The sequence below is a fragment of the Cardiocondyla obscurior genome, linkage group LG08 (assembly GCF_019399895.1).
Source record: "Cardiocondyla obscurior isolate alpha-2009 linkage group LG08, Cobs3.1, whole genome shotgun sequence".
Classification (NCBI taxonomy): Eukaryota; Metazoa; Arthropoda; class Insecta; order Hymenoptera; family Formicidae; genus Cardiocondyla; species Cardiocondyla obscurior.
Window position 1 is genome coordinate 867837 of NC_091871.1, and position 13577 is coordinate 881413.

At 40.7% G+C, this 13577-nt stretch overlaps 1 protein-coding gene across 4 annotated transcripts in view; it reads right to left on the reverse strand.

Annotated features, from left to right (window-relative positions):
• LOC139105245 (neurotrimin) overlaps window positions 1–13577 on the reverse strand; it is a 170247-nt gene that overhangs the window by 41402 nt on the left and 115268 nt on the right. For all 4 annotated transcript variants that reach the window (XM_070661250.1, XM_070661252.1, XM_070661251.1 and 1 more), the window contains one exon: window positions 13176–13270. In XM_070661250.1, coding sequence (XP_070517351.1) covers window positions 13176–13270 — 95 coding nt within the window. The remainder of the gene's footprint in view (window positions 1–13175; window positions 13271–13577) is intronic.

The following is a 13577-nucleotide window of genomic DNA, read 5'->3' on the forward strand; positions in this document are numbered from 1 at the left end:
GGGTAATATTAAAATTCGTATTAATGACCGTGCCTTTAATCGGTAGTTAGTTTATAAATTGTTGACCAAATATACATATATGATAGATGCATGAAAATATACATATGCACATAAGGCTGAAATAATCATTGCTTCACATGCATTTATTGCATAACTGCCAAATTATTTTGCGCTACTGTTGCACATAAATGAACTTATTTATAATTTATTATTCACTCATTAAATCTGCAATAAAAAGCAGTTAATTTTATTTCCTAATGACGTATACATATATATATATTTTGCCCCGCCGTTTTTTAATGCACGAAAATCAGTAGCAATGCAATTAATAGTTAACGTCTCATTTAAATAAAATTGTCATGTTGCAACGTGAATTCGTCGCTAAATCGTTATCAGAGTTATTTTAAAATAGCGTTTTAAAATTTATACAAAATATAGGAATTAAATTGGAGTATGCATTTTAACAGACTAATGAAACGCAGCTATTAATCACGTTAACAATAAATATTCGAGATGCGCATTCTCGTTAAGGAAAAGAGCTGTCCTTTCTTTCTTTCTTTTTTTCTTCTTTTTTTTTCCACGAAACGTTCCACGGCGCGGTCGAGACCGACATCCTTTAATTCATAAGTCTCCAGCCGACTTTTGTATTCTAGTTCAACGGGCCGGCGATTCTTTTCCCGTCGTCTACCTTTGCACCGGCATTCGCCTTCGGATTATTCTCCCTCGGTTTCCGGTCTGTCCATATCAATTATAATTTTTCACGGCGCGGCCGCTCCGTTGGAGAAATAAAACACCGCGAGATCATCCGGGCGGCCGTTCCGTTATTATATTATTCCAACAGTTTAATGCTCTTTTATTCGCGCCGCGTCCCGTGTAACGAAGTTTCGCGGATAATTGCCCGTGGGTTTGTTGCATCCTGTTGACGCCTAGATAGCCGATCGAGTAATTTATAGTAATTTGGCGGGGCGGGCGTGCGTATCGTAACTACGGCGCAAAATAAACCGCGATGAATTACGGCCTTGATGGAAATTACACACGTAAGTCACGAAGTTAAAGCAAATTACGAAGCACTGAATAACTTAGACTATGGAACGGTAACGACAGTTCCGTAATGAATCCACGTGTAGATCGATACGAGCGGCGTATCATCGCCGATTAAATCGCTCTCCCTTTATCGTCGTCGTTTTGTTACGTGCGCCGAGCATCGTTACGCCCCACGACATGTTGCACAACAATCGGCGAATTAATTAAGAAACGCCTATGTAACGTTGCTGCGTTGCTTCGCGCACCCTTTGCGTTACGCCATCGTAGCCGCGCGGAAAGTCAAACGTTGAAAACGTTATTGACATTAAATAAATCGACGGAGCATTCTTAACATTTTTCTTCCCCCACCAGACTAGACGTTTGCATTCGCGCTGCACGCTCCTCTCGAGCGTAACATTCGATTACGCGATCGGGGCGCTTTCTTTGTGAAACGAGCTCTCGCAAACGAAGGGGGCGAGGGGAAAACGGTTGCTTCCGGCGTTCTTTGAAGTAATCATCTCCCTCAACCGACAAAACGCGCGAGTTTGCCCCCGGGGTACCAAACATCACATGCATGTCATCCCAGAAATTATAACCGTGAACGGTATCCGCCGGAATAAATGTTTGCGCACTGAAATAGCAATTCCATTATCTCGCGCTCTTTGAAGGTAGGGAGATGCAACGGGAGCTGCGGGCCGCCCTCGGTACACGCCCCGGCTGTCCGGCCGCGAGTGTAACATGCCCGAGCGTTTTGTAAAAGACGCGCAAGAAATTACACAACCGTGTAAACCGGTAAAATACAGCCCCGGTTCTCTCCTTGTCACGCCACGTGAAACGGCTGACTTGCCTGAGCTTTTCAAGCGCGGAATCGGATTTTTCTTAACGGCGGAGCGCGCGATGAAATTCGGACGGTTAGCTGACTTACTCGCGAATCGCGGATTTCCTCATTGATGACCACGCTCGCGCGCGACTCGCAATTTTAACGATCTGCCCTTATTGCGCCTTCAGCGTGAATAAATGTCGCGCCGGAGATGCTTTGCGCTGCCATAGCGGCGCTCAGATATCAACCTTTTATAGGGCACTAGAGTATGATATTTTATTTATCACCCCACGTGGCTGATACACGGCCGATGTTAGGATGTCATCTAGAAGGCGAGCGATACTTTATCACTCAGAAAATGCAAAAAGAAAACAGAAACTAGCTTTTATCTGTGATAAAAATTATATGCTGCATATTCCTACAATGTAAAAGTTTCTTAAAATGTCTTAAAAATTTATTTGTGAATAAAGCACTTTTTTTTTCTCTTCACTAAATAAGAGAAAAAAAAAAAATACAAAACCCGAGGAGACGTACGTAAGGGAGGGGATCTTTTTCGCAGATTATTAATTACATGTCATATTCGTGTACCAAGTTAGTTATCTTTTTAAGTATTATTCGAAAAAAAACTGGAAACGTCAAGTCTAAAAAAGTTTTTCTCGATATATATATGACGATGATAAGTTAATTAAATTATTTCTCAAAATTAGTCGAAACTTTTCTTCTTTTAAACCGAGTAATTTGTGTCAAAATAAATAATAAAATATTCTTAAAAATAGAAAAAGATAAAAGACTAGTAATGAGTTGATAGATCTCATTAATCTGGAAGATACTCGAGAAGGAAAGGACCATGGAGCTTCATTAGCGAACCGTCTCTCAGACGTCCGTCGACCTTTAATCTCACATTCGACCGCGTCGATTACTCGGTTAATTATCTCAGATGACGCTGCTTCAAAGTCACCGGTGACGGAAAATACAGGGCGAGAGAGATAGATAGGGAATGCGAGAGGGAAAGAGAAGATTCGGAACACGTGCGTCTAGCACGGGCGACTCTCGGATGCAGATATCAAGCCGGGCGCCTGTAAATCTGCCAGAGACCGGTGTGAAACGCTGGATGGTTGGATTAGGAGAGGAGGCAGAGGTCGAGAACTGGTCGACCACCTAGTCGGAAGCACCACCGTGAACTATTGCATTTGATATCCACACCGATGAATGGAAACGTTGAGCGCCCTGTCCAGCGTGGTGCCGCCATCTCTGACCACGATGAACGTGAATGCAGGTATAATGCCCCCGTCGTGCTTCCGCCGACTATGATAACCAAGTATTTACGGCCGCGACCATCGCGCGAGTTTCTGTAATTTACGGAGACTCGGAGAACCCGGCCCGCGTCGGCGACTATGTGTCACCCTCCGCGCTTTCCTCGCGCGAGCTCCATCATTTTTTTTTTTTCTTTTTTCTTTTTTTTTCCCCAGACGAGACTACGACAAGCAGCACGCAGGGACAGGCGCGCCCAGTTTACGTCACGGGGTCTCCTTATTACCCGCAATTCTGTTTCCTTATACGAAAATTTTCACGCTTGCCTGTTTTTAAATTTTTTCGATTATCTCAACTATTGCCGCGATAGCGCGTTACTTTATATTAAATTTTACGTTTGAAAATTTTTAACAGCAGCTTGGTGAGATTTTTCTGTTTCAACCAACGAGCAATCCCGTAATTCCGTTGTGTCTCCTGACGTCATTGTAACAAAGTAATTTTTAGAAACAACATTTTTCCCTCCCTCTCTAACGTGCATAAAACGCGCCCCGTCCATCTCGCCTACTAACAGCGTTAATAACGTCAGTACAGCTTCCAGCGTAGCCACAATCCCGAGGAAAACCCTCTTGATGTTCGTGCCCAGGCCGTACACCCCGATGCATCCGGCATAAACTTGTTTCGCGCGACGGCGTTCCTGACTTTCCCGACGTTTGCGACGTATCCCAGGAAACATTCGGTTCAATTTCTACTTCTCAATTTCCGGCTCCCTCTTAAGTTACTTCCTTCTGAATCCGCGCGGCCCGTTTGCTCGCTCGCTCGTTCCTCAAACAGCCGGAGACCACCAAGTTTTTGACAGTTCCGCGCGGGGGATTTAAGCAGAGATTTCGACCAACTTGGCGTGAGCGAGATCGCTATCTTATGGTCATCGATAGTCGTCGGGGATCAAATCTCGCCGTGAGAGAGAGCCGAGATTAGACTAGACTCGTGAGATTAATTTTCAAGAAGCGTATATGTGTGTGCCAGTGAACGTACGGCGGTGACAGCGACAGCGACGGCGACGACAGTTCAGAAGAGCGCGTATACGAGTTTTACGACTTTACACGAGAAATCCATCTTGGATCGTATATTTCCGCACTCGCGACATTCGAGCTACCTTGGCGGAAAACCCCGTGATTCGCACGTCTCAAATCAGCGACAGCCGTCATCTTTGATTAGGATAGCTATATGATCTCATAAACTCACTAGGATATAACACGAATTGCGAGCGAATTTTTCCACGTTGTTTCGCACTTTGCTTCCGCTCATTTTCAAGCTGTATATCGAAGAGTGACGTGTTAAAAAGTCGTTTGGATATTTAATAAATACTATTCATTACGGTTATTTGTTAAATAATTACAATTGACGTCGCATTGCTGACACGTGGAGTCAAACTGTGGAACCTTCTTCCCGCAAATTTGTCTCGAGTTAATTCGCTTGCCGCTGGCGACGGTGGGGGAGGGGGAATTTTAATTTCTGGTCGTATACACCCGAACGTGCCATATTTTAATGTAAAGCAAGTATTAATGGAACTAGTTTTAGAAATTTTTTCCATCTCGCAATGGCTTGGGAAGCAGCGAGCTTAATGGAAATTTTTAGATCGCGCGGGACAAAGAGCTACGGTAATCTTCCGGCAACGATCCGTCGTAAATTTGTGCCTTCACGCGAGACGTCGCGAGAAACTGTATACGTGTACATACGCGCGCGAATCCGCAATGCTGAATTCAAATGAAATGAAGCCGCAGCAATTTCGAAATTCGGGCTTCTTGCTCCCGCGGAATATTAACTAAGCCCGCGTGCAAACAAGCGTCGCGGCGATCCGCGGCCCGATATAATTTCGCATGGAATTGAATTCCAATACGCCACTTTCCCACCCGCCATTATGAAGATGTTCGTTTTTTCCGTCTCTTTTTTTTTTATATATATTCTTTTTTTTTTTCTTCTTCTTCACCGGATCTTACCGCGAGCGCGGATAATTCGGCTCGAACGACGGAAATGCATTCTACGACGATGCACTTTGGGGATCGGGATTTCATCACCGTTAGCAGACGTTCCGCCTCGTACCCGGGGCTGCATTGAAATAAAGTTAGCGAAACGCTAACCACCGCCGAGCCACCGCGGTCTCTCCCTGCGAGCGCCGAAGTGCTCCCCCGTAACCCGCCGGCTTTTATCCCGAGTAAAGTCTCCTCGGATAGAGCCTCTTCTGTGCGACGAGATACGAAGTTACGTCGGAGCTCGATAGTGACTTCGTTAGGATCGGATAAGCACGCCAAATTGGTGATTCATAAATATCATTTCAATTCGCGGGGCGCAGTTTTTTCTTTTTTTTTTTTCCTTTTTTTTTTTTAATCAACATACACACGTTTTTGGCATTAATATTATCACTTATATATTTTTCGCCTGACATTTTTGCTCAGTCGTGCGTAAAAATGCGCGGATGTTTCTTATACCGATCTTGCGGCATTATTTGCAATACAAGTAGGTACAATTGCTAAAAGTGCTACTTTCCGTCTATTCCCATGGCTTAGTCCCATTTTCAACATTAATGTAACGCTTTTAAAAATGCACGAGACTGAGCCCTTCATAAGAACGCGAAAAAAGAACGAGTGATAATACACGTGAAAACCGGTAATTCTTAGCGGCCGGAAGAACGAGCCAACGGCCGACGAAACGTGTCTGGTTGGCGCAAGGAGTTAACACGCGAGATACAGTAACTCGGCATAATGATGGGGATATTAAGGTAATTAAGGTCTCCAAAGTAGTCGGCGGGTGTTGTAGCATTACGTACGGTCTTTCGAGAGGCTCTCTTCGAAATGTCAGTCGATTACGAAATGTCACACGCAATTCCAACGGATTAATCGTCTATACGGATTCGCGGTTCGATATTAACGCCAGTTATCAAAACTTTGTCTCTTCGTTCCGCCTACGCGCAAAGGGATAAAGTTCAAACTTAATTGCGCCGCTAATGCGTGATCTAAATGCATACGTGACGTGGGCACGGGACTTTCCCCTTTTTTCTTTCTTGCCCCGGAAAGGCTCGTGGCATATTTTTAACTTAGGTCAGAACCCTTCGTCCTTTTCCTTCCCGGTTGGGTAAAAAATAAAAAAAGATATCTTCGTGAACTTTAATTAATATTGCCGTTACACCTTTGCATTTTTCTCTCGGAGTGCAATTTTAACTTGACGGCGCAATTTTTAATGGATGTAAATGTCACGGGCGTAATTATTTAAATGGAGAGGCGCCGTGAATTAATAGTTCCCGCTGGATAAAACGTCCCGCCGAATCAACTTTTAGGCCAGCCTTTAACAGCGAATACGCGGCAGGTCGAGAGAATTAAACCTAATCGTCTCGCTAATGCACGATCTAAATGGATATTTGTCCCGCGGGTATCCGAAAGAAGACCGCAACAACGCGAGAACGGCAAACAGCATTGGATTCCCTGTGTTCCAAATCTCTGTAGTAATTATGCAGCAAATTGTGCCGCCTGTAGCAACGTACTATTAGCCGCGGCAAAGATTAGACACATTTACGTTTTTGTTAAAAGAGTTTAATTAGTCGAAATGTAAGGGCAGGAGCAAAAAGTACTTTTCCCCACAAAGAGTACGTCCGAGAAAAAGTGCGCGCGATAATGGTTAGACGCGTATACCTGTCAACTCGCGGTAAGCATTGCCCTAATTTTGAGTATCCGGCGATTTGCATTAAGCCATGCCCGTCCGATGATATTCAAATTTAGCTAAGTTTACTGGACTGATTGATCCGACCGACGGGTATATTATGGAAGAGACTCTGAATATTCGTTTCTAACGCAAGATAAACGAGACCAAACGAGATTATAAGTGGCCGGAGGACCGAAATGTCGATTCTTGAATTTTTTTTTTTCTTTCATTATAAATTTTCTACGTTAATTATTGACATCGCAGCCGCGATCTCCGGCGATCACGGACACAATTCCGCAATTAACAAATTATCTAACTTTATGTCGCGGCGGTGCGCCGCAAAGACATTCGAGGCACGACTATTGAAAGCTTGATCGTTTCAGTAATCTGCGTTCCAAATGCATATCGATCTCGCGAGCGCCGGCGATGGGAGATTTACATTTTCTTTGCTCGTCCCCTTCGCCCTCCCGCCGGTTAAATTACATTACAATGTCTGTCAAACGGCGAAATAATCCTGCAAATGTTCCTTTACCATTGTCGTCAAATTTATCATCGTGAAATATTTCGCGAATCTTATGAATCTTCAGAGGATGGTCTAAATTCCTTTGTGCTCTTTTACACTCATTATACAACATGCCATAGACTAAAGGCAAGGCTAACTGCCACGTTAATTCTCTATCTAAATGCATATTTACTTCATGAATATCGGTCTAAAATTGACTGCGAGCGGCAGTCGCAAAATCTCTCGATTTCTCGAATGAAATGGCTATAAATATGCCCCGTGCGCCCTATCCGGTTTCAATCGACATTTCACACACTCGGGGCATTTACTTAAAGATCGAGAAAAATTAAACGATTAAAATCGCCTCTCTTTACGTCCACGTTATAAAATTTAATCGCTTATGTTGTAATACCGTAATATTAAAATTCACTAGATTACAACGCCGATAATATTATTGCGACGAGACGGAGTAAAAAAATTGTTCCCCTCCATTAATCGCGTTTGCTTTCTAATTAGCAAGATCGATTATACGTTTACAAGGTTGCCAAGAGTTACGGGGCTTGTGCCCTGTCACGCTTCAGAACAACTGAAGGTCCGATGGGGCTCGTCTCGTAAAACTTTTAACTTTGTCAGCTATCCATTTAAGCAACGCAGTTAGTATATTTTACAAATTAATGCAATTTTTTTCCCGCCCATTAAACGTTTCGTTTCCCGATCCTTGTGCAATCATACGTCTCGATTTGCGGAAAAAAACAGTGGCAATGAATGCCGACAAAATATACCGCAGCGCTATACACGCAACAATTGTAAATACAGACGAAACTCGTAAGATAATTGAGAGAGAGAGAGAGAGAGAGAGAGAGAGAGAGAGATTACATGCGCGCGGCGCATTAGCGGCAATCATATTTTCACAGCGGGAGTAATCTGGGGGATAAGTGCCTTCATTTACCACGGTTTTTCCCCGATTCCCGATTGCGATTGGACAGTTGAAACAAATAGAATCGGGGCTCAGCCAAGTACACCGGTACATTCGGGCAGTTACAGAGTTAATAGTTTGTGGATTTAATCCGGCGAATCCAGTCACCATTATATAATGGCACGGTAGATCGTTCCGGAGAAATGGTTGAATCGAGTGAGAGAGTCCCGGATTAGCGGATGCATCAGTGCTTACAGAGGACCATGATTAATCCAGCCCTATGGCCCGAAAGCCGATGAGTCGATGGCGGCCTGCAGGCAGACGAAGCGGAACGCGGAGACGGTGGTGTTTGCGAATTCAGATTGATCTGCGACTGCCAGATGCAACTCTCCTCTCGACGACGTGTAAATTCGCCTCCACCCTCCCCCCTCCGTCGCCGGGATATAAATCGTCGGTAAAATGAGTCGGCGGGAAATACGGCGGAGACGATCGCGATTCTAAGTGCCAATTAGGACCCGCCGTCTTATTGGAAGGAGATGACGATCGGTTGGGCATCGATCGCTCGGCGATCTGCGCGATCTAACCGCTAGCTGCAAAATCAGATTAGCTAGATAAATTTCCACTCGGGTATCACCGAGGGTCAGTTAGTGATTTTTATTATAACGAACAAGTTCGTCATCCAGAAATAAAGTGATGAATGAGTAACAAGCGTATCGTGTCGGGCACATCTTGAATCACTCCGTATTATTCCAAGTTTCAGTTCGCGAGACTCTGCGCGCCGTTAAATTCGCCGATAATTAACGCACTGTTATTATTAATGAACCAAGTTACATTGTCACACTTAGCTATGCCAGAGGCGGCGCAATTATAGTTAATTATTATCCAGTTGTTTTAATTATTAAAATTAACCTGTACCGCGAAGCGAAGCGAAGCGAAGCCTGTCTGCTGTATTTACAAACGATTCGGCTTATAATTAGAATAGAATCGCAGATAATAATCGAGAAGAGCAATCGTAGGAACCAAACGGTAATCGGCTATGGGACTTTAAGTTCATTCAAGCATTAATTAACGAGTCACAGTTGTTCGTAGTCGTGGAACTAAATGTGCGGGCCAAAACTTTACAATTAAAATTCAAGCGGAGTTGATAGCTCTCGGTCGAAACTATAATCTTGAGATGACTATGCTCAATCACCTAGTCAACCTATTATTATAACCCGGGGCCATAACTTAGTCCTGCTTTCATGAGCACCTATTATAACGTTGCTGTTCTGAATGCCCCAATTCTGTCGTGCAACCTGTCGAATGCATGATCGATTGAAAAGATGTAATTTTTCAAACGCAAAATAATAATAACGTTTCTAAGCTCGTACTAATTAAATTAAATATATAAATAAAAAGGAAAAAAAATGTTTTGAGCGATTAAATAGATTATAGATAATCTTCCAATAAAGCAGAGTTTATTTAAAAAAAAAAAAATGGAAATTAATAAGGAAAATTAATTATTCTCATCGTATACCGGTGATTACGAAGTAAGATATTTGTCTGCTCGTGATCCACGACGGGGAATATTAGAAACCTGAGGTGCCCGGGGTACCTGACGGTAAGCTCGTATGCGTATCGCGTTATGGGGAAGTAAAAGGGTTAATGTCTGCGGCGCGTATTACATGTAAACCGGGAGCCTGGAGAGACGTCGTTATCTCCCGCGCATCGCGACGATTCGAGCTATCCGGCATAGTTGCGGCTGTTATCCGTCATCTTAATGCATAGCCGGAACACCGCGCGACGCACCGCTGGCTTATAAACGGCGCGATTATTCCGCCCTATGCTACCCATCGGACTTCCCCGTCTTCCCGTGACCAATACCACGTCCTCGCGTAAGCAATGTCGGCCGCGCGCGGGTCCGCGTGGTCTCTATAAATGCATCGATTTGAATTTCATGTCGAGCGAGCCGGCGAAGGATGAATAGTTTTCAATACCTTTCCTCTTGTCGATCCCCCCCCCCACTCCCCCGATTCCAGTATGCCGTTCATCACGTATAAATCTTCCCTCGCTCCCGCAAGATGCTGCTATTCTTCGAATTTCGCAGTAACTGCATGCGTTCTCTAATACTGAACGTGCTAAGAGTTACACGCCGTTACGTGCCCGTTTAAAGATACGTATTCGATGATTGAGGAATAGCGTAGCAATCGATCAACTTGTTGATTAAAAATAATGACGATCGTTATAATGTTTTATCGTATAAACGACAATTAGAAGCCAAATAACCTGCATCGTCCCTTAATTAAACAGTCCTCAATTAATTCTCGATTGACTGAATGTAATTCAAACGTTGCGGAAGCCACAGTGCGAACGGCAGATGGGTACATTGAATTGTAATTCGGGCTCATGCATGAACGGTTGTTACGATATTTCTCGTAACTGATCAGAGGAAAAAGTAGAATATTTATATATTATAAAATTTGGGAAAAAAAGAAATGCTTGGGGCATTTTTTTTTTTTTCTGTGCATAGTAATAATTTAAAATTGAATTAATATATAATGTTTAGTTAAGCGATCAATTTTGTAATTATCGGGATATATAATAATTGTCGTCCTTTTAAAGCAAAAAATATAAAATATTATCAATTACATTCTAGGAGCAACACCGCAAATGAGGATAATATCATGAATATAGCGTTATAATCTTTTTATCAGGCTTGTGGTTTTCGCATGTATATCTTACATACCACGGTAACTTTAAATAAGCTCTTTAAATGACGCAATTAAATTTAAATGGCATTTGCAAATAAAATTTATTTCTATTAATATATATATTTAAATTACATAAAATGCAATATAAATATATATATATATATATATATATCTTTATATAAGAAACTTTGCGCTGCTTCTTTCTCTGTTGTAGTTACAATGTAATAAAAATGTAATAATGATGAATAATCTAAGGTAACGAGTGCTTTTTACGAAACTTTGTCAAAAGCATTCCTTCGTCAAAATTTTTTAGCAATTATAATTCATTGCACAGCCAGTAAAACAAATAGCATTTAATGTGAACAAAGTAGCAGGCACTTTCATTACAGTTGGCAAAGCTAATGCCCTATTGTTCAAGACGCTTTTTCGTTTATACAACTGCAACAGCAGCCTTTTCCGTGCGACTTTTCTTATTGGTCGCGCTTTCCTACTGTCTTGAATGCCAAACAAATATATGCTCGGAAAAATCTCTCGTACAAAGCTTATTTATAACCTAACTTCGCGCACCTACCAACCAGAAAACGAATAAAAATGTAACCTTTTATTCTAATGAGAGTTTATGCGCGAACTTTGCATGACAGTTACAGCAAATTTGGGAAAAGTTAGAGCTCCGCATATGCGTTGAGAATGTTAAATCTGTGCGATTATTTCAGCACTTATTTGACAAACAGATTTCATGTCAATTTAAAAAGTAAATCCGCGATTAAAACATCATTATAAAGTGAATATTCGTCATTTTAATGCAACATTTTTTCATTTTATTTAATATATATATATATTTTTTTTTTGTATTGAAATCTATTAGATATATTCAATTAATATTACCAATCATTTACAAGTTTAGTACATCTTAATCGACGAAAAAGAGAGACTGATGAGTAACCGATCTTCAAGCCAGAAACTTTATCAAATTTCTCTTCGAGGTGCCGTTCTTACTTCACGTGGTTTTCATTCCCTAATTAGTACTTTGCAAAAGCCATTACCTACATAACATTGTCACTAAACCCACTTTAGCTGACGACAGCTGAACCAGAATTGCGAATAAAGACTGAATAAGATTGTTCCACTTTGGCTATTCATTTTTATATCTTTCTATATAATTTTACTAATTAATTAACTAATTACTTCAGTTGTGCAGAATTCTTCAGGCCGTCTGAAGTACGGCGGTATGTAAAGAGCAGGAGAGATGGAAATTCATGTAATTTTTTTTTTTTTTTTTTTTTTTTTTTTGCGGTTTGCTAACGAGGTCAATGGGTTAAACAACTCGACCCATTGTGCGGTATCCCTGATTCTTTTTTATTCAAGAATATTTCTATGAGTAACTTTAATCTCGTAATACAACGTTTTTTATGTGCCTTAAAATCCGCTGGTATCAATGGCATGCAAAATTAATATAGCGCAGCACTGATTATGTAACTATGGAAAATATTACGTTATTTTACTTCCAAACGCATTGCAATTATTAAAAATTTACGATTCTTTTTGCTGTATTTTTAATAACACGACTTAACATCTCGCAAAAATATCTCAGACATTGTGAAAAAGTAATGAAAATATTAAAAATATATAACGGAATAGTTGCATTATCTCAAGATTTTGTCCGACCACTCCACTTTCTAACATGCATTGGTAATATTTTCACATTAATATTGCAAAACTGTCGCGTCACTTAAAGTGACTTAGCGCCATTTAGATACTTCTTATCATGGAAAGGGCATTCGCGGTGCTGTGAAATGGCCGCGCAGAATTTCGCAGCCAGTTTCTAACTACTTATTCATGAATTATTCTCATAAGTACGCTATAAAAACACGCTTTTATGATCCTTCAAACCGAAACTTAAAGTACGAGAATACATCATAACTGATAAACAAATTGTTTGACTAACAGTTTAAAATATTAAACAATAATACTAAAATGGAGAAAAATATCTGGATACTATTTTCTGATTCACGTATTTACGATTTTTAAAAGTAGAATAATATTAAAATAAATATTAATATATTTTTTTTTTTTTTTCATGAAAAAAATTTCAATTTACCTGATATTATTTTATTTATTGTTTATTATTAATTAAATAACGTAGAGAAAGAAAAAATTGTTGAGCAAGTTTGTTGAATATAAAAATTACTGGAGACAACTTTACTTGAGACGTTAACAATGTATCGTACTTGAATGAAGAATATATCAGCGCTTACGGGTATCCATAAAAATTCGAATTACCTTGTATCCAGCCAGATCTTGAACTACACAGGAGAGAATGGCTTCCCTTCCCACTGGCGCGGTTACATTCGCTATTGGCTCTTTGAATTTAGGATCTGGAAAAATAAAAGATAGAGTTAGTTTTATCTTTTATAAACTGTTATAAAGAAGTTTGTACAATTGACAGGTCATATTAAAAATAAAAAAAGAAATCCATTTACTTTCACTCAAACAGCATAGTATTAACACATAAAAAAATGTGTATCATTTACCCGTGCAAATATTGATTAAGTTTTAATTAAATTTGCTTAGATTGTCTATTTAATACAAAGAAGTTTAGTTGATTCAAATTAAATTTCTCAAATATTTGTTTAGTAACATGGAAGTTAAATATATCTGTAAATAAATTTGTTTCTGTCACAC